Raw genomic sequence first — 25,865 nt, 5'->3', positions numbered from 1 at the left:
GCCCTACAAAATATTCCTGGAGAGTTAATGAGGGGAATAGCAAAGTTGTGAATATCTCCACATATTAGAAATACAGTGTAAAGCAGCTGAAAACCTAGAGATCTATGAAAATGGAGACCCGAGAGACATCAGCAGTAACAGCAACATGCTTCCAGCTTCCTCAGCAGCTTCTCATCAACTATTCCCAGCCACACAGTCCATACTTGAGTTCCTTCTGCAAACCCTTCCTTGCACTTGGGATTTCGTTTAACATATTTCAAAAGACATCTCTTAGAAGTGAATAGAGATTAGGAAATTACAGAAAAACAAGTAATTCATTAGGTGAACATTAATGCAGGGTGATGAAGCGTTCGTTATCTAGGTAACTCATGCTCCTTCAGTAAAATGTATTAGCCTAATTCCCAAAGTTGATGAACTGTCTTTTTGATAATCTGGGTTAACACAATAAAGAGGTGGTAAATTTTCAGGTAGGCACCACACAGTGCCTGGCTTTTTAAAAAGACCAAACAAGGCCTGGTGCAGTGGCTCACACCTGTAATCCCAGCACTTTGGGAGGCCGAGGTGGGTGGATTGCCTGAGGTCAGGAGTTCAAGACCAGCCTGGCCAATATGGTGAAACCCTGTCCCTACTAAAAATACAAAAATTAGCTGGGCGTGGTGGCACGTGCCTGTAGCCCCAGCTGCTTGGGAGGCTGAGGCAGGAGGATCGCTTGAACCTAGGAGGCGGAGGTTGCAGTGAGCCGAGATCATGCCACTGCACTCCAGCCTGGCAGCCTGGGTAACACAGCGAGACTCCGTCTCAAAACAAAAACATAACAAAGAAACATAGACATAGTCAGTGTGATGGTGCATGACTGCAGTCCTAGCTACTCCAGAGGCTAACACGAGAGAATCACTGCAGCTCAGGAGTTGGGAGTCCAGCCCAGCCAACATAATGAGACCTCGTCTCAAAAAAAAAAAACAGATTAATAAAAAAGAATAAAAAAGACACAATCTTTTGTAATATGTAATATCTCAAATTCCTTAGAAAATGTCAACAACAAGAAATGGCAATACTCAAAAATCACAAATACAAGAGATTAGTAAGGGATGGCAGTAGTAAACAGTAAGTATGATATACACATAGCATTTATTTTTCATTGAATTAAGATTCTCCCTTGGAAAAATGTACTAAAATCAAGTCCTAGTAAAATCAGATATAATTTTTCATTTATACCAATAAAGAAATGTAGGAAGATCCAAACTTTCTCCTACATTTAAGTTCCAAAGATCTCTTCTTCCTTCTCCCCTCCTAGTAGATACAATTTTATTTACAACAACCTCAAAGGTTGCTTGATGGTCAATCAATACATCTACTAAGCTGACCAACATAAGGTAAAAAGGAGGATGGAACTGCCTACTGAATAAAAGAAACAAAAATTTGTTTTCCGGTCCTGTGTTCTTTGGACATAGAGCTAAAATACCACAGGTTCTACTTCAGAATAGTTATTGAAATCTCTACAGCAACTTATCCAATATTAAAATAAAAGACATGATTCCAGCAATACCTGCTGGCATTCATTTCTTTGAAAGCTATGTTTTAACTGATAGTTACTCTATTGATTTATTAACTCTTATGCAATGTCTTTAATAGACTGCTCAAACATGACTACAGTATTTCTACAATAAAGGAAAAATTTAAATTCAATAATAGAACAAAAAAATCATAAATCAGAGTGAAAGAAAAAACACAGTACTACAGATGGCTACCCACTGTCTAGCCTTCTATTAAAAGTAGGAAGTTTGAGGCCAGGCGCGGTGGCTCACGCCTGTAATCCCAGCACTTTGGGAGGCCAAGGCAGATGGGTCACTTGAGGTCAGAGTTCAAGACCAGCCTGACCAAAATGGCAAAACCCCATCTCTACTAAAAATACAAAAATTAGCTGGGTGTCGTGGCGGGCGCCTGAAATCCCAGTCACACGGAAGGTTGAGGCAGGAAATTGCGTGAACTCGGGAGGTGGAGGTTGCAGTGAGCCAAGATCTTACACCACTGTACTCCAGTCTGGGCAACAAGCAAGACCCCATAACAAAAAAAAAAAAAAAAAAGGAAGTTTGAATCAAATGAAAAATTACAGAACCCAGAAAGGTGAAAAAATTACAAAAGCAATAACCCAATAAGGATAGAAGGCTAAATACTGAAGAATTATAGATCTAAAGAGGATTTTGATATCTATTTTGTACTCATTTTACAGAATAGTAAAATGAAAGCCAGAGATTAATTTTCCCAGTTTAAGAAATAAGAGACATATTAATACATTATGACCATAAAAATTAAAGCCTTACATAAATTCATGCTCCTTCTCAGCATGGATTTAATACATAAAAAAAGATACAGAGAAAAATGCTTTAACTAGTCAGAAGAGGGATCTAAATTCTGTATAGTTTGGGGTATTTAGACACTGGCCCATGGTTTTCTCACTTGTAACCTGAGGACACAGGATTGGTTGTATTCAAACATGTATACCAGAATACTAAAGACCATAAGTGATTCATTCCAATAATTAAATAACTTTGCAAAACTGAAATTCTTCTTTATGAAAATTTAAAGTTTCAGCTCGAAACAACTGCATATACCCAATATATAAAACCAATTAAATCTTAAAGAGCCATTAACTACCTAATTAGGAAAGTCTATGGAGTTCTAAGGAGCCAGATAGCCCCTCATTATGAAAAATAGGCTTAGAATAAGCAACACTTTTCTTCTCATTATTCAGAAAGTTCAATTAATTGAGAGCTGAGTATGTACAGTCAGGGAATGGAAAGAAACTGACTTTTCACATTGCTTTAGGCAGCCGCATATGACAGCTCTAAAGCTAGAACAATGGTTACTTTAGGAACTTAAAAGAAACTGAAATAACAGAGATTTTCAATAATGAAGAAATAAGGAGACATACAGAATCAATGTTCTTTAGAAAGTAGCATATCAAACATGGGAAAAAAACTTACATAATCAGTTCACGAGTATTACCCCAAAATGGTATAATGTTGTAATGCTTTAGAAAAGCCAGTAGAAAACAAAGACTATAAACACACACACACACACACTATATTTATATATAAGACATATAAATATAAAACAAAGACTATATAGATTATATATTTATACATATATATAAATGTTGAGTAATGTACTATCTTTTTATGTGATTGGCTTTAAAAGGTATTAATACCATGCATAAATTCAATGAGTCTTAAAATACAATTTACTGAAATATTTTTATACTGAAAAGTTTTCAGAAGTCTCTGACCTTTCCAGAATCTAGTATCTTCTGAAAGTCTTCCATTGTATTAGCCACAACCATATGAGTCTTAAGGTCTTCAGAAGCCCTACCAAACAAAATTAGAAAACAATACATAATTGTTCTCACAAATATGACAAAGTTTTATGAAACACATAAGCATAATTTAATGAAAAGATAACCTGGAAGTCAGAAGGACTCAATTTGAATCTCAAGTCTGTCACTCACAGTGACCATCAGTGTATCAGAGTTACCTTATCATTGCACTATTGTGAGCCTTAAATGCCTGAGAAATTTGTTAAGCACACAACAGGTGATCATAACTTTTGTTACTGCTGTTAAATCTCTAATGACTGACATTCTTTTCCTGGCATTAACACATCACCTATGGGAGTCTGTGTTATTTTTTAAACCTCCCTGGTCTTAAATATTTCCAGATTCAGAGGAAATATATAAAAGATATATATATATATATATATATATCTCTTATATCAATATATAAGTGCCCTCATAAAAGATGCAGGCATTACCCTCTCCCAAACTGCACCTCTATCCCCATTGGTAATGGGCCTTCCTCTCTGCTTTCTGCTCCAGGTAGGCAGAGAAAGAAAACAGGGTGCCACGCTAAGCCACTAATCTTCTGGTGCCTCTTCCTTGACTGCCTTGAGATCTGTGATTCTAAAAGACTCTCTCCATAGGTGAGGGCGGCCCTAAGGCCTTCCTCTATCCCTCATTCCCAATCCTAGTCAGGAGGTTCTCAGCCTTGGCTATATTATAATCCCCTGGGGGAGCTTTTAACAGTATAGTTTCCAGGTCCTCTCCAGTCCAATTAAATTAGTATCTCTAGGAAGGCACTGGTAGTTACTAAAGCTTCCCAGGTGCTGCCAATGTGTACCCAGCAGATGACAGTCAATACCTGAAGCCCTTGAATTTATATCTCATAAAAGCCTAGATCTAAATTAACCCAAATTAGTCCTGGGGACAGAAACTTCATTGTTGCAAACCTAGTAGGAAGCAGATGGCACTTAGAAAAATAAACATAATACAAGTAAAAAACCCAGAGAGTGGTGAATTAAGTAGCATGAGGGTTCAGAGGGAGAGAACAAACACTTCCAACTGGGACAACCCCAAAAATTCCTTGGTAAAGATCTCAAAGGTGGTGGAAGATTTGGAGAGAGAGACATAAGCAATTTTAAGAAACTACCTTGTGAAAAGGGTGACATGGATGTCTTCCAAAATAGCTTGGAGTTTAGTCTCTGCCTCATTTTCAGCAACTGTCAGCTTTTCTCCAGTATCTCGTCTGACAGCTACAAACTGACAGCTCTTCATATCACGTGGCCCAACTTCAAGTCTAATGGGAACTCCCTATAAGATTAAAAAAGGCAGTTAAAATGATATATGAATGTTTCCAGTGAATATACAGATGTAATTCATGGCCTATCTACAACAAATTATAAAAAACCCAAAAAACAAAGGCAAAGCCAAAAAACAAGAAAAAAAAAAACACAAAAAAAACAGGTAATACGGCTGAGATACTATAAAAACCTATTCTAGTAAGAAGGTATAAACCTAACACAAAAAATCTACTGCCCTTGTGGTTCTGAGTTAAGGAAGTTCTTCATGGAGAAACAGAGAGGGTAGTTTCTAGATCAGCATTCCCAACTTTTCTTACAAAATAGCATCCAGAAAACGTATTTGCACAGGAATGGGGTTAAACAAAGACTTTTTGAGGCTACAAGCCACTGACGGGATCAGTACCATGACACATTTTTGACTCATTCCTGACACGGTGGTATTCTCTGGTTGAAAAGTCCTCATTCTGGATACTCTATCTTTAGCATGCATTATGATCACCTGGAAGGATTGTTAATGCCCAGATTTCAGGGTCCCGCCTCCAGAGTCTTTTATTAGAGTAGGTTGGGGATGGGACCTGAGAATTTGTTTTTTTGTTTGTTTGAAGACAGAGTCTCACTCTGTTGACTAGAGTGCAGTGGCATGATCTTGGCTCACTATAACCTCTGCCTCCCAAGATCAATTGACTCTCATGCCTCAGCCTCCTGAGTAGCTGGGATTACAGGCACCTACCACCATGCCTGGCTAATTTTTGTATTTTTAGTAGACACAAGGTTTCACCATGTTGACCAGGCTGGTGTTGAACACCTGACCTCAACTGATCTGCCCGCCTCAGCCTCCCAAATTGCTGGGATTATAGATGTGAGCCACTGTACTTGGCCAAGAGTTTATATTTCTAACGAGTTTCCAAGTGATGCCGACACTGCTGGTCCTAGGATTCCAGTTTAAGAACCACTCCCCTATACTCTTTGGTTTTTCCAGCAACTTAAGCATGGACTATATGCAAGTTTAAGACTTGGGAATGTTCAGTCTTGTGAATGTGTATCCTGTAAGGGGATTAAAATCCTTAAGGATTAGGGAAACACCACATTTTTGAGGCCCAGAACCTTATTTGATAAATAGTAGATTTTAAATAATTTTTTTGAATGAATAATCCTCTAAAATTAACAGGATTTTCCTAAGTTAGATGCTTCCATATACAATTTAGATGCCGGGTGGTACACCCAAAAAATGCCATAGGAAAAATTTTAAATATTACTCTAGAAGTCCTTATTTACCCCTAGGGAAGATTATTTTACAAAATGAGATTAAAAACAAACAAACAAACAAAAAAAACCACAATGGAACAAATTGTTGTATGCTAAATATGACATTATTTTATTGCTTTAGTTTATTTATCCAATATATTATACTGAATGTATTACATGCATTTGTAAGATACAGTGCTAAGTGCAATGAGATTTAAAAGATGAATAAGAAATACATCTTGTCCTCAAGAAGCTTCATGCTTTGTAGGGTAAATAAGGCACACATATAAACAACAAAAACTAATACGGAAAGTCAGCAGTGAGAGAATATTCCTCAGCTGGAAGAGAGAAGAAAAGTTACTGGAGAAGATAAAAATTAATAAGGAAATTATTCATCAGAATTAAAGAACATTCATAAAATAAGTGACCTATAGTTATAAAAATGCCTATGTCATAAATGACAACGAAAGTCTGAGGAACTACTTCTGATTAAAGAAAACTAAAAGGACATGACAGTAAAATGCAATAGGACTGGATCCTACACCGAAAAAGGAGAAAGTCATTGGTAGCCCACAGCAGGGTGTCTGAGCCTGAGTCAGGTGAGAGGGCATCTGCGCATGAGAACAACCTTGTATAGAGTGACAGAGCACACGAGGGATAAGGAGCTCATTCATACACAGGAGTGGGTGGCAATGGCAATGAGAGATTGGTGGCATACAGGGTGACTAATCTAATAAATTCATGTACTAAGGATAATTAGAGCTAGGTTTTTCATTGTCAGAAAAGGGAATTACGAGCACAATGGAGAAAAACTAGAATGCATCCTGTGGTAGTTTTTGTTGTTGTTGTTGTTGTTTTCCTGAGACGGAGCCTCACTCTTGTCACCTAAGCAGGAGTGCAATGGTGCAATCTGGGCTCACTGCAACCTCCACCTCCCAGGTACAAGCGATTCTCCTGCCTCAGCCTCCTGAGTAGCTGGGACTACAGGTAGCCACAACCAAGCCCAGCTAATTTTTGTATATTTAGTAGAGACGGGGTTTCACCATGTTGGACAGGCTGGTGGCGAAATCCTGACCTCAGGTGATCCACCTGCCTCAGCCTCCCACGGTGCTCGGATTATAGGCATGTGCCACCGCGCCGGGTTCACCCTGTGGTTTTTTATTGGAATTTAAAGTATAGATACAAACTCTTGGTTTTCAACATATATAAATAGACATGGAAATATTGTGGTAAAAGTGTACACATATCTGTATGTGTGTATGGACATCTACATATATATACATATTCAGTAGCTCCATCTACTGAGAAGGCCTGGGAGAAGTGATAGCTCAAAAGCAATGAGCATACCCAGCACTAAATACCATTCTCCACGCAAAAGAACCAGAGCTTCTTAGAGATATGGCAAATTCCTGGGCCAGGGTAGAAAAAGTACAAGATAAGCCTACAACATCTTGTGCCAAGCAGCAAGGAAGTGCTTAAAGAATGATGGAGAATGTCAAAAGGACACAAAAGCCAGCTTTAAGGGATCATAATGGCCAAACCGGAGACACTTTGAGCATCAAAACAAATAACATTAGTAACAGATTCTTTAACCCAGTGCTTAATATTAGAAACCATGGATCCATAAAATATGAATTAGCTAATAGAAAGGCTAATAAGAAATGTGCTGTGTCAAGATCACGATAATCAACGAAAACCTGAGAAATGATTGCAGACTGAAAGAGACTAAAGATACATAATAACTACATACAAATAGTTCTGAACGAGATCCTTCTGCTATAAAGAAACACTAGTCAGACAGCTCCTGAAAGCTGAATGAGGGTCTAGAATTAGACTATAGTAATGTACGAACATTACTATACCGACTTGTGTTGTATTATGTAGGAGAATATGTTAGTTGTACTATGTTGGTTGTGCTGTGATTATGTAGGAGAGTATATTTGTAGGGTGATGGAGCATCAGGTTAGCATCTTATTTTCAAATGATTCAAGCAGGAAAAATTAATTATTTGTATTGGACTTGCTTTATTGTAAGTTTGTGACTGTTGCATGATAAAAAAAATTTTACAACCCAGGTAGAAGAAATAGCACAAGCAAAGACATAGAGGTGGAAAAAACAGGCTATCTGTGAAGAAGAGAGAAAAGGGCATATGAAAGGGGATAATGAAAAGTGGAAGTTGGAAAGGTAATCTGAAGCCAAATCATGGAGGAGGCAAATATTTTGTTGATAGTTTTTTTCTAAAACTAGTTACAAATTTAACTGTAAAAGATTTGTGTTTTGCTTCAACAGCAACACAAAATTATCTTACTCTTTCCACATAGCAAAAAGAAAAGTAGTTAATTCACTCAGATTATTTTCCCCTTTATATTTTCATAATATAGGAAGGGGTACCAAAGAATTACAGGAGTTGCTGGGTTCTGGCCTCACAATCAAACCATATTATAGCTCATTTACTAATCTGAGTAAGTTTCAAAATGTGCGTATATATCGCTCACACACTTTGGTCAATGGCTGTCAAAGAAATACAAATCCAGAGCTCTTAAAATATTTTTTCTTAGAAATTATTTGACTAAATGGAACTAAAATGGCATTAATCTAATACCTTCCATTAATACCTTCCACTAGATAGTGAACTCTCTTTCTCAATGTTCTTTAACTTGAGGCATCAAGTTTAGAACTTAGGTGCTTTATTTTCTTTCCTGAGGAATACAGACAATGAAGCTGTAGCAGACCCAACTCATACTAAGAATACCTCCCCAACATAGTATAGGCTCACTAGGGTACTAAAAGAAGAGTGACAAAGACAAAGCCAAGTCAGTTTAAGGATGAGAAATGAATAAAAGAGGAAAGGGTACAAAGAAGAATTCAAGAATGAATGTCGATGGTTTTTTCTTTTTAATTTCGCTAGTAGCCAGCAATAAATTTCTCCTGTAACATTTTATAGCCCAGGTTAAGTAGAAATTAGTTTAGAGAAACTGCTACTGGCATCACACAATAGCTATTTATAAGTAAGCAAAAAAGAGTGCAATTAAAAAGGAAATGACATGGAAAAAAAATTCATGTTTAGAAGAGCATGTAAAGAAGCTGGTATATTACATAAAAGAGAAACAATTATCAATATAATTACCATTCCTTGCCAAAGGAAATTTACCTCAGGGGCCATTTGAAACAAACAAGATGATAAATATTAGCAACTTTTGGGAACCCTAGATGTATAAATACTTAATAATCCCAATATTGCTGAGCTTCCATAGTTTGAAAGCTTGCAGCTGCAATCTCAATACATTCTCTCATCCCATCGCCTATAATATCAGTTTATACAGTCTCGATTCCTAATTTCTAGATCCAGTAAGATTCCCTCTTTCAGCCTAAGAAAAATTGTTAAATCCCATAAGTTTATAAAACAAAATTAAGGGCACAGACAATCTATTAATGACAATGTGCAATAAATGAAAGTTATATTACAAACAATAAAGCAGAATGTAGACTTTAATAAACAAAATAAAAATCAACAAACTGGTATGAAACACTTGGTGTGAAAACTCAAGAACAAAATTAATCTCGGATGTTTCACTATTAGCTATAACAAAGACAGCTAAGTGATGTCCATGCACTGTTATTCTGGTGGTCTATGTAAATAACTTATTAATTATATGAACTCCTAGCATAAACATTTTAGTATACCAGCTATGTGAGGGAAATCATAAACAAGGGCTCAAGATCATTTTTATTCTAACATCATAAAAATAAGCTTCCACCAAAACTATTTTAAATTTAAGTATCACTATTACAAAGCTATGAACTGTGTCAGCGCTCAACAGTTTAAGTGAAGAAGAAAAAAAGCCCCCACTATCAAAATAGAGGAAAGTAATGAGAAACTTCAAGTTTAATAAAAACATGCAGAGGAAAATCTAAACTCAAATTGCAGATGTTGAGGGTAAAAGATACAACTGAGGAATTTACCTTGAGCTCCCAGTGATTGAATTTCCAACCTGGAGAATAATTATCTCGTAAATCAGCTCTGACGCGGATGTTAACATTGAGTAACCGCCTTCGATAATCATTGCATTTTGCAATCAGTGCTTCTTTGTCTTCTTCAGAAAGTGCATTGGTAATGCCACAAGGAATAATCACCACCTAGAATTCAGCACAATGTCCCAAATTTATGCAAAGAAACAGATACAGAAGCTCTCAGAAGTCGAAACCTACTAGTGGCTATTATTATTAATACAAATCAGCTGTGTGATTTCTAATCCATATATAATATCTACTAATTACCTGCAAATCACTTACCCATCTAAATGCATTTTCAGCTGACCTACTATATTTCATTTAATCTATTTTACACACACACACACACACACAAATATATATTTTTTACCCCAACCTCTCAAGTAGCTGGGACTATCAGTGCATGCCACCACACCTGGCTAATATTTTGTAGACTGAATTTTGCCATGTTGCCCAGGCTTAGTCTCAAACTCCTGGGCTCAAGTAATCTGCCTGCCTTGGCCTCCCACAGTGCTGGGATTACAGGCGTGAGCCTGCATGCCCAGCTCATTTAACATATTATAAACCGTTTTTAAAAAATGACTTCTAAAAATGTTTATATAAGTAACTTAAAAATTAAAAGAGTAAGAGACAATAAATAATGTAAATGATACACACAGTTACAAAACACTAGGGTCCAGATTGCATTCCACGTTGTTTTTATTATCAGAGAAATCTGCCTGGATGATATTCAGAAAATCATTCTTTCAAATTTCCCTTAGTAAATATGGCTTGTATTTTATAAAATGAATGATAAACAGGAATATTTTCCTTACCTGAACACATGCTACACGGGGTGGTAATACTAAACCCATGTTGTCTCCATGAACCATGGTCATAACACCAATAGTTCGAGTCGTCAGGCCCCAGGAGTTTTGATAGGCAAATTGCTTCTCTCCTGGTGTCTTTGGATCTTCAAAAACGATTTCAAACATTTTGGAAAAATTCTGCCCTAAATGATGTGATGTTCCTCCCTAAAGTAGAGAAAGATAAGCTTTATTTTTAATAAACTATTATGCTCTTGAAAATGATTACTATAAGATCACATGCTTTAAAAATTGCACTAGACTTGTCTTTTCTCACTTTTTTTACATTAAATAAGGTTTTTAATTATAAGCATAATTACCATAACAAGAGATTAAGATTAGTCAAAAAATACTATTTACAAGTATTTTGCTCTGGGCAGCTCCTTTTATAGCAGTAATTTTACCTACAACAGTTAAAAAGGAAATCATATTTTAGTAGTAATTCAGGATATGTATCATGACTTAACGAACCATGGAGACAGAGGAATGGGATAGATTTGCTTGAAATTATTATACAAAAGTACACTAAACATTTATTTTTTAAAAGAGTCTACTTCTGTGATGACGGAAGAAATTACTGGATCTGTCCATGGACTGTGCTTACAGTGACTTATGAATCCTATGTGGCAGTTTGATACCTGGATAGCTCTTCCACTAGCAGATATAAATGCTTCTATTGTAGTTGTATAGTCTCCTCCCGCAAATTTTTCCTTTTCCGTCTTTCTTCCTCTTACAACAGGAATTGCCAGGAGTTCTTCATATACCTGAGCATATAAGTCAAGTATCTGCAAGACCTGTAACATTTTAAATGTAAATGTGTTCAAATTTAGGGTACATTTATTCATTAACATCTATAAAACTGCACTACTTAAGACTAATTGTGTGGGAAAAGCAATTCGAACAATAAAAACCTCTTTTTATGAAAAGGTTAAAGCAGCCAGTGTGAATTTATTAAGAAAGATACTCAACCAAGCAATGTAAAAAGAAGTCAAGTAACTTTTTAAAATGTATATATAAGTTTAGAAGATAAGAGAAAATAAATGTTACGAAAGACACACAATATCAAAATGAAAATTTCCTGAAAAATAACTTTTTATACACATTAAAGCCCAGAAGTATTTTCACTTAAAAATTTAAGAGCCTATTTCCCCTATTAATAACATTCCAATAAGCAGTTACTTAAATCCATATACGTTTGAATTAATTTGATTTTGCTTTTAACAGGTGTTACATACATTTTAAATAACAAAATTGCAGAGCCTGAACAAAAAAAATGGAACACAGTTAATATGGAAAATAACTTTTTATACCTCTTCCGCTGCCTCTTCCATGGTAGCAAAAGCACTGTGCCCTTCCTGCCAAAGAAATTCACGAGTACGTAGGAAAGGCTGAGGGTGCTTGAACTCCCAACGCTGGAAGAGGCAAGAAAACAATGTAGTCATTATAAAGAGTTTTTCAATTTTTTTTGGAAACAGGATCTTGCTCTGTCCCTCAGGCTGGAGTGCAGTGGTGCAATCATGGCTCACTGAAACCCTCTGCCTCCCAGGCTCAAATGATCCTCCTACCTTAGCCTCCCAAGTAGCTGGGCTACAGGTGCACATCAACACACCTCGCTAATTTTTAGTAGAGATGTGGTTTTGCCATGTTGCCTAGGCTGGTCTCAAAATCCTGGGCTCAAGTGATCTGTCTGCTTAACCTCCCAAAGTGCTGGGATTATAAGCATGAGCCACCATGCCCAGTCACTTTCCAATTTTTATTACCATTTTATATAGTAAGTAATCAAAAATCACAATTTATCTTAAATACTTCAAAAATAGTTCCATACTCCCAATCCTTTGAAAATAAAAACAAAATATATACATTTTTTAAAATAACATGAATAATAATAGAACATAAGAGGGAGTTAATACCTACCACCACATTGCACCACTGATTGAGCTTGATGGGCAGGTCTCTGTGTGACTGCACCCATTTTGCATATGCAGGATACATTACTGAAAGACATGGGAAAATAGAGACAGTCATTTAAGGCTTTATTTCTCCTTTAAGGCTGTAAGAGCTAAACCAGCAAGATAATTAGTAGGAATTAAAATGTAATAAATAAATTTGAAAAATAAAATGTATGTTTGTGTAAATATATTTCCAATGTTTATAATAAGTGAATAGTATTATCTATTTCATAAAGTGTATTACTCAAGGATACAAATCTAAACTTGATCATATTTTCAATTCTTCACAGAAAATTTTACATTCTTCACATAATAGTTAATGTACTTTGACGGTTTTCATGTTTGGTTTTTAAAAACACGAATAAAGGTCATGTCCTACGTTAAGCTCTCTGCATTCATTGACCTGTTCAATTCTTGCATTCAACCCATAAGTAGGTATCATAATCTCAGTTTTAAAGACGTGGAAAGCTGAGTTTATAGAAGCTAAACAATTTGCTGAATCCAGCGGTTATGTATGAGAAGCAGAATTAATTTATATCTATCTGATGGATCTATTCAGAGTATGAAAGCTCTTGCAATGAATTGCAAAGTGAAGATATCTGTCTTAGAATAGCCTTCTCATGATCTATAATTAGTAAACCAAAACAAACACAACTTTGCGAAATAGTCTCAGAGAAAAAAACTGGTATCACAATATTAATAATGTATTATACAAAAGTATCACTAGAAATATCAAATAAGAACAAACAATCCTGAACTCTACAGATGAATGATCACTTTGAAAGACGCTGTAAAGCCCAAAACCTCAACTTTTCCAACAGCATTATCATTTACCATATGTAATTTTAGAAAAATCATTTAATCTTTCAGAGACTTTTCTTTACCGGCAAAATGGAAATCACAGTAACTGCCCCTGCCTTCCTCACAACACTGTTGTAAGAATAACACAAGATGATGTAAAAGTACTTAGTGACCTATGAACACCCTACATGAATGCAAACCTAAATGTATTATTAAAATTTAAAAATAATTATGGCATAAACATTTGTATTTGCAATATTATAATCAATTTCAACAATAAAAATTATTCTAAGAATAAAATTCCTTGAAAAGTCCTAAAAATTTACAGCATAAAAATGAGTATTTAAATTAAAAATCCTATAATTTAATGATAAAGAGCTCTGCAATGACTATTAGAGAACAAAACTCTAGACAACCTAAGTCTGCATTCAATCGTTATCAACACTCATGAAGTTTTGTATTGTCAACAGGGATTATACCTATCACAAAGCGAAAGCTGAGACTCAACTCTAGAAGCTGTCTCTATTGTTCATTGAGCATTCTCCTGCACTCCAAGGCCTGTTCTCACCTGTTTCACTAGTAGGACGAATGGCAATTGGTTCTGCCAACTCGGTTTTGCCAGATCTTGTAACCCAAGCAACCTAGTAAGAAAAAATCATTTTTCATACATTTTTTTTCAATAGCATTTTGGAGCAACAGTACAAATGCAGGCAAATTTCCTCTTTTAATTTTTGCTATATCAATTTAGGCAAGTTAAAATAGTTGCTGCTGTTCACTGTGAGGAAAGGTATGCACTTACTGACCTTCTAAATATTAAAAGTCAGTTAATTAATGTGACAAAATCATTACTTGCTATAAAGGCAGAAACAGAACTTTTTAACAAAAATGGCTTTACATTTTTCAAAATTGGTTGTTAAACTCAAAAGTTGAAAATATATTTTCAAGTTTGTCAGAGAACATTGCAAAAAAAAATAAAAAAGAAGCTCACTTACCTCCGGGGCAAAGTCAGCAATATGAGTCTTCTCTTTCTCTAATGCACCTTGAGACACAAACATGGGGAAGTAGCAGTTTTCAACACCAAGTTTCTTGATCCCAGCATCAAAAAAGTCCTTGATGGCTTCCCAAATGGCATAGGCCCAGGGACGAAGAATATAACAGCCACTTACATCATGGTATTCAATCATTTCTGACTTTGTGATGACCTTTTTAAAAGAAAAATAGTCTTTAAAGCTTATATTCAACCAAAATTCTAGTGTAAGTGGCAAGAGTATAATAACCAAAATTCAAATCTGGAGGCTTCTACTGTTGATACATCCCCTTAATGTGGGAGGTCATAATGGAAATAAAACAGACCTGACTATACTGAAAAACAACATATAACAGGGTTCCAAACTCTGAATAAAGCTTGAATTCCACCGGGCATGGTGGCTTACACATGTAATCCCAGGACTTTGAGAAGCCGAGGTGGGTGGATCACCTGAGGTCAGAAGTTCAAGACCAGCCTCGAATATGGTGAAACCCAGTCTCTACTAAAACTACAAAAATTAGCCGGGCATAGTGGCATGTGCCTGTAGTCCCAGCTACTCGGGAGGCTGAGGCAGGAGAATTGCTTGAACCCAGGAGGTGCAGGTTGCAGTGAGCCAAGATCACACCACTGCACACCAACCTAGGTGACAGAGTGACACTCTCATCTCAAAAAAAAAAAAAATTGAATTCCAATCCTGTCTCTGCTATTGACTATATCTTTGTGGCCTTGAATTAATCCCTTTACTTGAACATAAAAAAAAAAAATCACTATCTCATGGTACTACTTTTCAATTCAGGACTTCATGTGAACATGCTGAAAAATAGTGTCATGTTAAATGACTACAGTATGTATTAAAGGCATTATATAACATTATTACTATTGCCTTTGTGGTGTATTTTAGAATCTAAACATAAAGCAGCCATTGAGACTTAAAACATAAAAATCAACTGAATGCATACTCACCTGAGAATACCAATCAGCAAGATTTTCTTCTTTTTTTGCCTCAAGACCCAACCTGCAGATATGAAAAGTAAAAGATAAATCTCTTCATTCAGCAACTGCTTTTAGGTCGAATGAAACCTCTAAAGTTCAAAATAGATTAGTTTTTCTTCAGTATGAGTTATTTCCATATTTGTAACTTCTCTATATTCATCCCCAAGATAATATTGTGTTTTCTTGTTTTGTTTTTAAGACAGGGTCTCACTCTGTCACCCAGGCTGGAGCGCAATGGTGTGATCCTGTCTCACCGCAACCTCGGACTCCTCAGCTCAAGATTCTCTCGCCTCAGCCTCCTGAGTAGCTAGGACTACAGGCGCATACAACATCTGGCTTATTTTTTTATTTTTATTTTTTGGTAGAGTCAGGGTCTCGCTATGTTGCCCAGGCCAGTCTTGACCTCTTGGCCTCATACAATCCTCCTGCTCTGGCCTCCCAGAGTGCAGGGATTACAGGCATAAGCCACCATGCCTAGCCCCTAAGATAATGTTTTTAACCTAAAAAACAGTAGAAATGCTGGGCACAGTGTCTCACACCTGTAATCCCACCACTTTGGGAGGCCGAGGCGGGCAGATCACCTGAGGTTGGGAGTTTGAGACCAGCCTGACCAACATGGAGAAAACCCTGTCTCTACTAAAATTACAAAATTAGACAGGCATGGTGGTGCATGCCTGTAATCCCAGCTACTTGGGAGGCTGAGGCAGGAGAATGAATCGCTTGAACCAGGGAGGTAGAGGTTATGGTGAGCCGAGATTGCATCATTGCACTCCAGCCTGGGCAACAAGAGCAAAACTCCGTCTCAAAAAAAAAAAACAAAAACAAACAAACAAAAAAAAAACAGCAGAGACATCTCTTAAAAAGTTGTGAGACATTATCCACAAAATCTAGGAAAGCCAAATGTAACAAAAGCTATGATTCTATGCTTCTATGCAGACATCTCTTTTACAAGGTTCTTTTTAAGGTAATGAATTTGTGATAGAGACAGAGCCTGTTCACACCTATTCTCCCACTAAAAAAGAAGAATCTTATGCCAGTTAAAATTATAGTAAGATCACCATTTCACTGAAAGTAAAACCTAAAAAGTAATAAAAACAATGGCTATAAATACACACATATATGTGTGTGTACTTATGTGTGCATATTAGCCAAATTTATACAAGTTTTTCTTTTTCTTTTTTTGAAACAGTCTCACTCCATCACCCAGACTGGAGTGTACTGATCCGATCTCAGCTCACTGCAACTTCCACCTCCCAGGTTTAAGTGATTCTTATGCCTCAGCACCCCTTCCCCCACCCGAGCAGCTGGAATTACAGGTGTGTGCCACCATGCCTGGTTAATTTTTTTGTAATTTTAATAGAGACGGAGCTTTGACATGTTGGCCAGGCTGGTCTCAAACTCCTGACCTCAACTGATCTGCCCACCCCAGCCTCCCAAAGTGCTGGCATTACAGGTGTGAACCACTGCGCCTGGCCTTAAGTTTTTCTTTTAACTAGAATAAAAGTTGCAGAGATAGACGCTTGTAAAATAAACTAGGTCTGTAATAAAAAATTATTTCAGACAATAATCATTTTTTTGAAATAACAATTATTCAGGATAGAGTATGGTCTCTTCTTGGAGTTTAGAAACAAAGTTTTAGTGGCTAAAAATTTTAATGTATTTGCATTTGCATTCTCCATTGTTTCACTATGACATACCTCAATAAAATAACTATGAAACCTAGCACTTTCACAAGCACTAAGAAAGTAAAAGGTGAAAAGTTCTACACTCTCTTCTATCCTGCTATAACTCTGGCTATTCAGTTTAATAGTCAAAAAGAAAAATATCTGTTGCATTCTCTTGTTTAAGGAGACACTGTGTATATGATATGAGAGCTAAGAGGCAGCAAAATTTGATGCTCAGCTAAACAAATGTAAAACCAAAGTATCTCAGTAACAGTTTTTTCTTCTTATTAAGCCATTAAGGAAAACCCATCATAAAGTTCACTCTAATTGTGGAAAGAGACAAAAAATTACAATCATGCGTCACTTAATAACATGAATATATTCTGAGAAATACGTTGTTAGGTGATTTCATCATTGTGCAAACATCATAGCTTGTTATATTTCAATGCCAACATCAAGTGCCATATATCAGGTTTCTATACATGCTCCGTTATGATCTTAGGGACCAATGTCACATAAGTAGTCCACTGTTGATTGACACATCATTATGTGGTGTATGACTGCACATTATTCACATAGATTGGAAGATCCTTAAAGAGCCATCTATCCCACTGTTTTGTCTTTAGTCAGTTTTGTCTTATATTTAAACTATCAATTTTTAAATTGAGAATGAAGCTCTCACTTAGTCCCCATAAAAGATTTTCATTTGAAAAAAATCTGCTTAAGGTGCAAAACAATGTGTATAATTAGGCTACCAATTATGTTTAAAAAGGAGGAGAGAAAACATGTATGTATATTTGTGTGTGATATATATATATATCTGTATTTACTTGAATAATAAATGAAAATCGCCAACAGACACAGAAGAAACTGTTAACAGTGGCTACCGATTGATTACGGTGGTGGAGAAAACTGGAAAGATGGGAAACATGCACAGGAACTTCTTATATTCTGAGATTCTTGAACCAAACAAATGGGTTACCTATTTTAAAAATTAAATGGAAAATTAATAAATGCTATCTGCTGACATTACAGTTTTAGCGTTCTCTAACTTAATGTGATAAACTAATCAAAATTTGTTTTAAAAAATAGTAAGAGTTGAATTCATTCAAAGCTCTGCTTTGCTTCAAATGAAGTTTCTGCAATTCATTACCTGGTCTGTTTCTTAGGGCCCTGCCCTTCTCCTGCTCCACTTGATGAGAGCCCACCTCCTTGGTTTTTAGAAGGGTCTTTCCTTTGGCTATCATTTTGTTTCTGAGGCTTATTCTGCTTTTCAGATTTATTTTCTTTTTCTTTCTTCTTCTTATCTTTGTCCTCAGCTCCAGTGGCTGACACAGGCTTATACTCTACTCCTATCAAAGACTTGTACTGTGCCTTTAGCTGAAGGAGTTCTTGTACAGCTATATCTACTTGATCCTTTAGTTTAGCAAAAGAGGAAAAAGAGAAGACAGTATTTAATTCAAGTCATTGTCTAAGCACACTTAAATACAATGCTCAAAGCTTTCTTTTATCCCCCAAAGTCAGATGGGTAATGTGCCCAGGTGGTAATAAGGTTTGAGGGAGGCATATCTCATATATGAGTGTGAAAACCCCACCATCACACTTAGGAACTACAAAAGGATCTGTCCAAAGTTTAAAAGCAGATTTGCAAACACAATTAAAGACAGGGATTTGGGGACAGAAGGGTTTGGGGTAGGTGTTACACCAACTATTGAAATTATAAAGATTATTATAAACAGGGATAGAATTGTGCAAACTGTGACTGGAAAATAGCACGGTCTATAACTGCACTATCCAAATAGTAGTCATGTGGTTCATTTAAAGTAAATAAAATTAAAAATTCACTTCCTAAGTCACCATAATCACATTTCAAATGCTCATGTGGCTAATGACTACTATATTAGACAATACTGTTATAGAATATTTCCATCACTGCAGAAAGTTCTACTAGAAAGCACTGGTATCTAACATGTATTCCATAGGAATCTAAGTTAAAAGCCATTAAATTACATAAGTTGAACATTTCACAATTATAAAGATGAGATAATGGTTATCAAGTTCTAATAAAGTTAAATTTCAAAACTACAATGACTGTCTTCCACTCATGTGAATCTGTACAAAAAAATCTACTCCTAAAAAGATAACAGAATTAGCACAGACTACTAAGAGCTCAAAATAAAACCTACTATTTCAGTTTGACAGAGCTTTAGGAGAAAGAATGAAAAACAAGGTAAATATTAAGGGCCTTCAATGGGTGAGCACTGTGCTAGGGTCTAGGTCACTATTCTGGATCTTACAGATTGGAGGGAAACAACTTAACAATTAAAATACAGTCTGTTTAAGTACTATGTCAGTGATGGGCTGTGTCATATGAAAACATCCAGTCAAATCTAGTTGGGGTAAGAAACAATCAACAACGTTTCTCTAAAAGGCAAGGCAGGAGAATCGAGAATTGAAATATGAGTAGAAGTTAGCTAGATTTGATGGGGCAGAAAACACTTGAGGCAAAGAAAATACTCTGAAATGTAAAAAACAAAAACACATAAACAAAATAACCCACTAACCTTAGGGGCTTTTTCAGTTTTAAGTTTCCGAACTACTTCTCCTTGAGAAGCTACTTTGTCAAAAAGTAATTTGGCTTCTGGTGTTTCTAAACCAGCAGGTTCAGAATTTCTGTTTGGGCTTGAATCTGAACTTTGAGACAATGGGGGCTGACCAGGTATGTACTCCTTCCCAGTTTTTTCTTTATATTGAGCTTTCAGGGACAGTAAGCATTCTACAGCTTCATTTATTTTAGCCTAAAACAAAAGAGAGATAGAGATATTTATAAAACTTTGGAAATTTCTGGAAATTTCAATGCCATTTAAAAATTTTTAATTATCAAAAAATCATTCCCATAAGTTAATCATGGGGAAACCTATGTTAAATCATCAGCCTAAAATAAGAGATAAAGCTAAAGAAAAATTAAAAACATCGATTATATATAAGCCAAAGAAATAAACAAAAATACAATTCAACATACAACAGTGTAACTTTCTATTTTACGTAAGTCAGCAGACAAATAATAGAACATCTAAGTAAACTGTCAGTGTCAAGACCTGGGTCTATAAATAGTGAAGTCAGAATTTACAAAATCAGAATAAAGATCAGATCAATGGCTTTGCCTATACAAACCTTATTTTCCACTGCTTATTAAACGGAAATTAAAGACAACTTCGGGAAAAAAGGAAGTTTGGGTCCAACTAACAAATAGTTACATCAATTTTACAAATTGACAACGAGATGAGAAATCATGTTGAAGTTTTTAGACACTTACCTATATATTTTAATCTCTGATACTTTAACATAATAATAAAAAAGAATGATATACTCAGCCCAACCGAGACACTTGTGACTCTCTAGCAGAGAATGACAGCAACACAGGCAAAGGACCCAAGCTGGACACCTTACCTGAAATGGTGCTACTATCTCACTACAAACCAGTGTACCACTGGGAACCTCGAGGTGTCAATCAAAATAGATAGGAAAAGTGTCTCCAAATCACCCTATCCAATCTTTACTGCTACTTTCTAATAATGCTCCAGATAGCTAAATGAAACCAGGCAGACGCCATGAAGAATACTCAAATGGGGGTCAGAGGAATGCAGGATACCAATGGTATACCTTCAAAAAATTTGCATCTATGAGGCAGCAAAGCACACTTCCTTGTCCAGCTACTTTATAACGTCTTCTGCCATTAGAGTGTCACACCAGGCACCACATAAAGGTAGTAAAATTAAGAGAAAACGTACAAAGAGAAGATGAGAGTAAACTGTCTGATTTGTACTCTTGATTTGTCTCTGGTTTATTCTGTTTTTAGGAAAGAGTTTTCACAATAGAAACTACTTTATCTTAAGAAAAAGGGCCAAGCTGGCCGGGCGCGGTGGCTCAAGCCTGTAATCCCAGCACTTTGGGAGGCCGAGACGGGCGGATCACGAGGTCAGGAGATCGAGACCATCCTGGCTAACACGGTGAAACCCCATCTCTACTAAAAAATACAAAAAAAAAAAAAAACTAGCCGGGCGAGGTGGCAGGCGTCTGTAGTCCCAGCCACTGGGGAGGCTGAGGCAGGAGAATGGCATAAACCCAGGAGGCGGAGCTTACAGTGAGCTGAGATCTGGCCACTGCACTCCAGCCTGGGCTACAGAGCGAGATTCCGTCTCAAAAAAAAAAAAAAGAAAAAGAAAAAAGGCCAAGTTAATCAGACATACGAGAATCAAGGGGAAGAAAAGGGCAATTTCCACCAGCTAAAATAAAAATGGAAAAGAAGGAACTTCCCTGCAACTATTTCTAGAAAAAGACGACTATCTGAAAGAAGCTCCATTTTACACTATAAGCAGGTATTCATTAGAGCTTAAAGTCAGATGGCACACTTTTCATACAGAAAAAAGAAAAAACAAACCCGTTTGCCAAGATTATAATTTGAAACATTATAAAGGAGAAAATTAAGATGAGCAAACCACTCTGTTATTGAATGAGATACTCTTAAAAAAGCTATATATTCATACATTTCCCCTCCCATTGGGAAATGGAATATTTTAGATAACTAAGTAAATTACTCAGGTTATTTTTCCAAAAAGAGTGAAATTATACTAATCACCACCATGCAATCTTTCCTGATGATTTAGAAGGTATCTAAAGATTCTTGAGAGAATTTGAATTATAATATGAAAAGTATCATTATCATTTTATGGTATATTTAGTCTATGCCAGACACTATACTAAATGCTGTACATGGTATATTATTTAACTCTCAAAACAACCCTTACAGAAGTTAAGTTTAGAAAGATTAAGTTCCTTCCCCAGAGTTACACAGTAAGTAGTAGAGCTAGTATTTGAATCTCGGGTTTATTCCAGAGACTGTGATCTTGACCACTACGGTTTGCTTAGCGTTACAGAAAACAATGATCTAAATGTGCATTTTAATCCTACTAACATGCAATGAAAACTGCTTTTTGAAAGAGATCTTTGAATAGTACTCTGAATTTGTCTCTTAGAATATACAATGAAGAACTGATGGGTGAAGAACAAATTATCTCTTAATACTAGTCTTCTGGATTAAAAGACATTTACAAAGAGAAACTGGGTGGTATACTATTATTTACTACAATATCATACAACAGCAGAAGCTGAAAGAGCATTGCTAGTAGAATTTAAGTTGTGAGTGGACAAAGACTGTTTTAAACTTACCTAACGTATGCCAATACAAACAGAAAAGGTTTTCAGCAAATAATTGCTGATGTGGATTAATGAGAAAAAGAAACAACCTACACAAAAGACTTTGGTAAAGGATTAAGATGGGAATTTGAAATAAGTAAAAGTGATGCTAATATTATGACTAAAAACTGGAAAGTTAAATAAAATGGAGAAAATGGACAAACTTCTGATTATATTCTGATTACATTCGGAATGAGTACTCAAACAGCTATTTTTTCAGCAGCCACTAGATGTAAACGTTTCTGGAAAGGAGTGAACTTTTAAAAACAAAAAACAAAAAAACCTGGAACGTTATCCATTTGAAATAATAGAACCTTTCAAAATAGCCTTGGTATCTCGATTCTAAATGCAAAAACTTTTCTCAAAAATACTTTTTTCAAACTTGTTTTTTTCCAACTTTATTACCAGTCACTCACTTTTGCTCCTTACTGGCATATCTAAGAGAACTATATCTACACACATTAGTAGTGATGACTCCTGAAAGCAGAGATTCTCATTTGGTGGGGAGGGGGATGAATGAGTGGTAATCAGAACAGAAAATCCTTCCAAGTAAGTGAGGGAAGAGAGTGATGATGCTTGTATAATATTTTTTAAAGTCTGCCAGGAGATTTAGTAAACTAAAATTTCACAGGTTTCAAAGAAAGACATTTTAAGAAAATAATTAACCGATCGTGTGTAGCTTAAATACCTACACCTGTAAGGAATAACCAATTACTGAAACCTGATTTTAAGAGCCAATACAGCATAGGGTAGACCCCAGATCTTGATGTCAAACCTAAATTAGAACACAACACCTGTTCTCCTGCTGATCAACTAGGCTGATTCGTTTACCTAAATCACAATGTACCTGCTACTTTTCTCTGATACAGATCAATTAACACAAACTCTGAAGATTTTCCAGAAGATCCCCAAGCTGATGTAAGTCTTGTAAAGTATCCTGAACCACAATCTGATGTAAGATGCATTTATATTTGTTTAGATCAAAATCAATTTTGCATTAAGTACTAAATACAGATATACCTGGAATTCACTACACACGTTACAAACAACATCAAGAAAAAGAGAGGCTTTTTTCTTATTTCCTTCCCTGCAACATTTATCTTTTGGCCTGAGACATCTTAAAGCTATTTGGGGTGAGAGTGCAGGGTGGCAGTTTCCTAGAACAACCTGCTTAATGGACAAAGGGGTACAGTGATGTATGTCCTTTCCTGATAAACTGTGATTTAGGTTTTAAAAAACAGTAACATTGGTGTAAAAAATAAAAGAGCAAAGATTGGCAAGATGAATTATTGGGGACATAAAATACAAGGTGCCATGAATTAAAATGTTGCAACTACAGAAGTAAATGGTGATTCAACCCCCCTCCACATAGAATGCGTATGGCATAAAGAGAGAACATTAGTGACAAAACAGTTGTGAATTATTTTTATTTAATAATCATTTGATTTTATTGTTACTTGATTTTTAAACAACTGTTAACTATAATGGTTCTCAAAACTCTTTCTTCCAAAAGGGCTACATAATAAATATTTAGGCTATGTGAGTCTCGGTTGCAACTATTCAACTCTTTAACTGTAGCATGAAAACAGCCATAGACAATACGTAAACTAATGACTGTGTCTGTATTCCAATACAATTTCATTTACAGGCTGGGCGCAGTGGCTCATGCCTGTAATCCCAGCACTTTGGGAGGCCAAGGTAGGTGGATCACCTGAGGTCAGGAGTTCGAGACCAGCCTGACTAACATGGTAAAACCCCGTCTCTACTAAAAACAAAATACAAAATTAGCCAGGCATCGTGGTGTGCACCTGTAATCCCAGCTACTTGGGAGGCTGAGGCAGGAGAATTGCTTGAACCCGGGAGGAGGAAGCTGCAGTGAGCTGAGATCTCACTATTGCACTCCAGCCTGGGCAACACAGCAAGACTCTGTCTCAAAAAAAAAAAAAAAAAAAAAAAAAAAAAAAATTCATTTACAAGGAACAGGTATACAGCCAGACCCAGCAGCTCAGGCCTGTAATCCCAACACTTTGGGAGGTCAAGAAGGGAGGATGGCTTGAGTACAGAAGTTCATGACCAGTCCTGTTAACACGGTGAAATCCCATCTCTACAAGCAATACAAAAATTAGCCAGGCCTAGTGGCATGTGCCTGAACTTCCAGCTACTTAGGAGACTGAGATGGGAGGATTGCTTGGGAGAGTGAGGCTGCAGTGAGCCATGATCGAGTCACTGCACTCCAGCCTCGGCAACAGAGCAAGACCCTGTCTCAAAAAAAAAAGAAAAAAGAAAAAGAAAAAGAAAAGAAATTTGTTTTAAAGTGGCTTTAATTTTTAAAGTAACTTAATACTAAGTGTTATTGTATCTTTGGTGTATTCTCTGTTATGTACCTCACACTATATCAACATGATCCATTATTTTATGCAGCAACCCACTGAGCAGGAGAAAAAGAGTAAGAGGAACAAAAGATGGTAGACTTGATGGACTTCAAGTTTTTATTACTTGCTCGTCTTTTTGCTTATACTTTGCCTTTATGCTTAAAAGTTATTTCATAGAAGCATCTATCTGATCCTGAAGCAGGAAAGAGAAGATTAAAAACAAAACAAAACAAAAAACAGAGCAAGAAAAGTCTAGTTGAAGCTGGTAACCTAAAAGTTCAGCTGGTCACCTTCCTTACCTTTTAACATGACACAGCAAAATAACCACCTTTGTAGAAAACTGAATGGTTAAGAGGCTTAGGCAAATTATTAATGTAAAACAAGCACAGACTTGCTAAATAATGATAAACTAGTAAAACTATAACTCTCTAGCGCTTTCAATGGAATGCCCCACTGTCACCACCTCTCAAGGTAAATAACATGGGAATCAGTACTTTAATCTAGGCTTTGTAAATTTCAGGAAGTTACTTTCATATTCAGTTTCTCCTCTGTTGCTAAAACAGGCAAATAGAAAAAGTAGCATTCTTTGAATATTTTTGTACATGGCTCTTGGGAAGACTAAAAAGTGTATGGTACATAGTGCCAGATGCAGGCTAAATGCTAGTGCCATTCCTAATAACTGGGTTCATTCTTTAGAAGAGAAGAAACATTTACTATTATTAGCATTGAGAGAAAAAAATACATGTAGTACAACAGGTCCTTGAAGAACATTGTTTTGTTTGATGTCATTTCATCATAACTTTGAAGAGGAAAAAAACGTTGACCCCCAGCCAGAGCCACTGTCTGTGTGGAACGTGTGCATTCTCCCCATGTCTGCGTGAGTTTTCTCTGGGAACTCCAGTTTCATTCCACATCCCAAAGCTGCACATATTAGGTGAACCGATGAGTCTAAATGCTCCCGGTCTGAGTCTCGGTGTGTGTGAGTGTGCCCTGCAATGGAATGATGTTTTACCCAGGGCTGGTTCCTGCCTTGGGTCCTGAGCTGGCCACCCAAAACCCTGAACTGGAAT

At 36.3% G+C, this 25,865-nt stretch overlaps 1 protein-coding gene and 1 non-coding gene across 3 annotated transcripts in view; both read right to left on the bottom strand.

The window, feature by feature from the left end:
• The window catches only part of EPRS1 (glutamyl-prolyl-tRNA synthetase 1), an 83,220-nt gene that overhangs the window by 1,608 nt on the left and 55,747 nt on the right, over positions 1 to 25,865 (bottom strand). For both annotated transcript variants that reach the window (XM_007988406.3, XM_007988405.3), the window contains 12 exons: positions 19,732 to 19,965; positions 18,321 to 18,583; positions 15,474 to 15,525; positions 14,476 to 14,685; positions 14,052 to 14,124; positions 12,648 to 12,727; positions 12,044 to 12,145; positions 11,372 to 11,527; positions 10,704 to 10,901; positions 9,841 to 10,014; positions 4,482 to 4,642; positions 3,287 to 3,365 (listed from right to left, as the gene is read on the bottom strand). In XM_007988406.3, the coding sequence (XP_007986597.3) occupies positions 3,287 to 3,365; positions 4,482 to 4,642; positions 9,841 to 10,014; positions 10,704 to 10,901; positions 11,372 to 11,527; positions 12,044 to 12,145; positions 12,648 to 12,727; positions 14,052 to 14,124; positions 14,476 to 14,685; positions 15,474 to 15,525; positions 18,321 to 18,583; positions 19,732 to 19,965 (1,782 nt within the window). The remainder of the gene's footprint in view (positions 1 to 3,286; positions 3,366 to 4,481; positions 4,643 to 9,840; positions 10,015 to 10,703; positions 10,902 to 11,371; positions 11,528 to 12,043; positions 12,146 to 12,647; positions 12,728 to 14,051; positions 14,125 to 14,475; positions 14,686 to 15,473; positions 15,526 to 18,320; positions 18,584 to 19,731; positions 19,966 to 25,865) is intronic.
• LOC119619873 (small nucleolar RNA U13) lies at positions 18,686 to 18,789 on the bottom strand. Its single transcript, XR_005236315.1, has one exon. It is a non-coding gene; the product is annotated as a small nucleolar RNA U13 (small nucleolar RNA).

The sequence above is a fragment of the Chlorocebus sabaeus genome, chromosome 25 (genome assembly GCF_047675955.1).
Source record: "Chlorocebus sabaeus isolate Y175 chromosome 25, mChlSab1.0.hap1, whole genome shotgun sequence".
Classification (NCBI taxonomy): Eukaryota; Metazoa; Chordata; class Mammalia; order Primates; family Cercopithecidae; genus Chlorocebus; species Chlorocebus sabaeus.
This window is presented reverse-complemented; position numbering and strand designations above follow the sequence as displayed.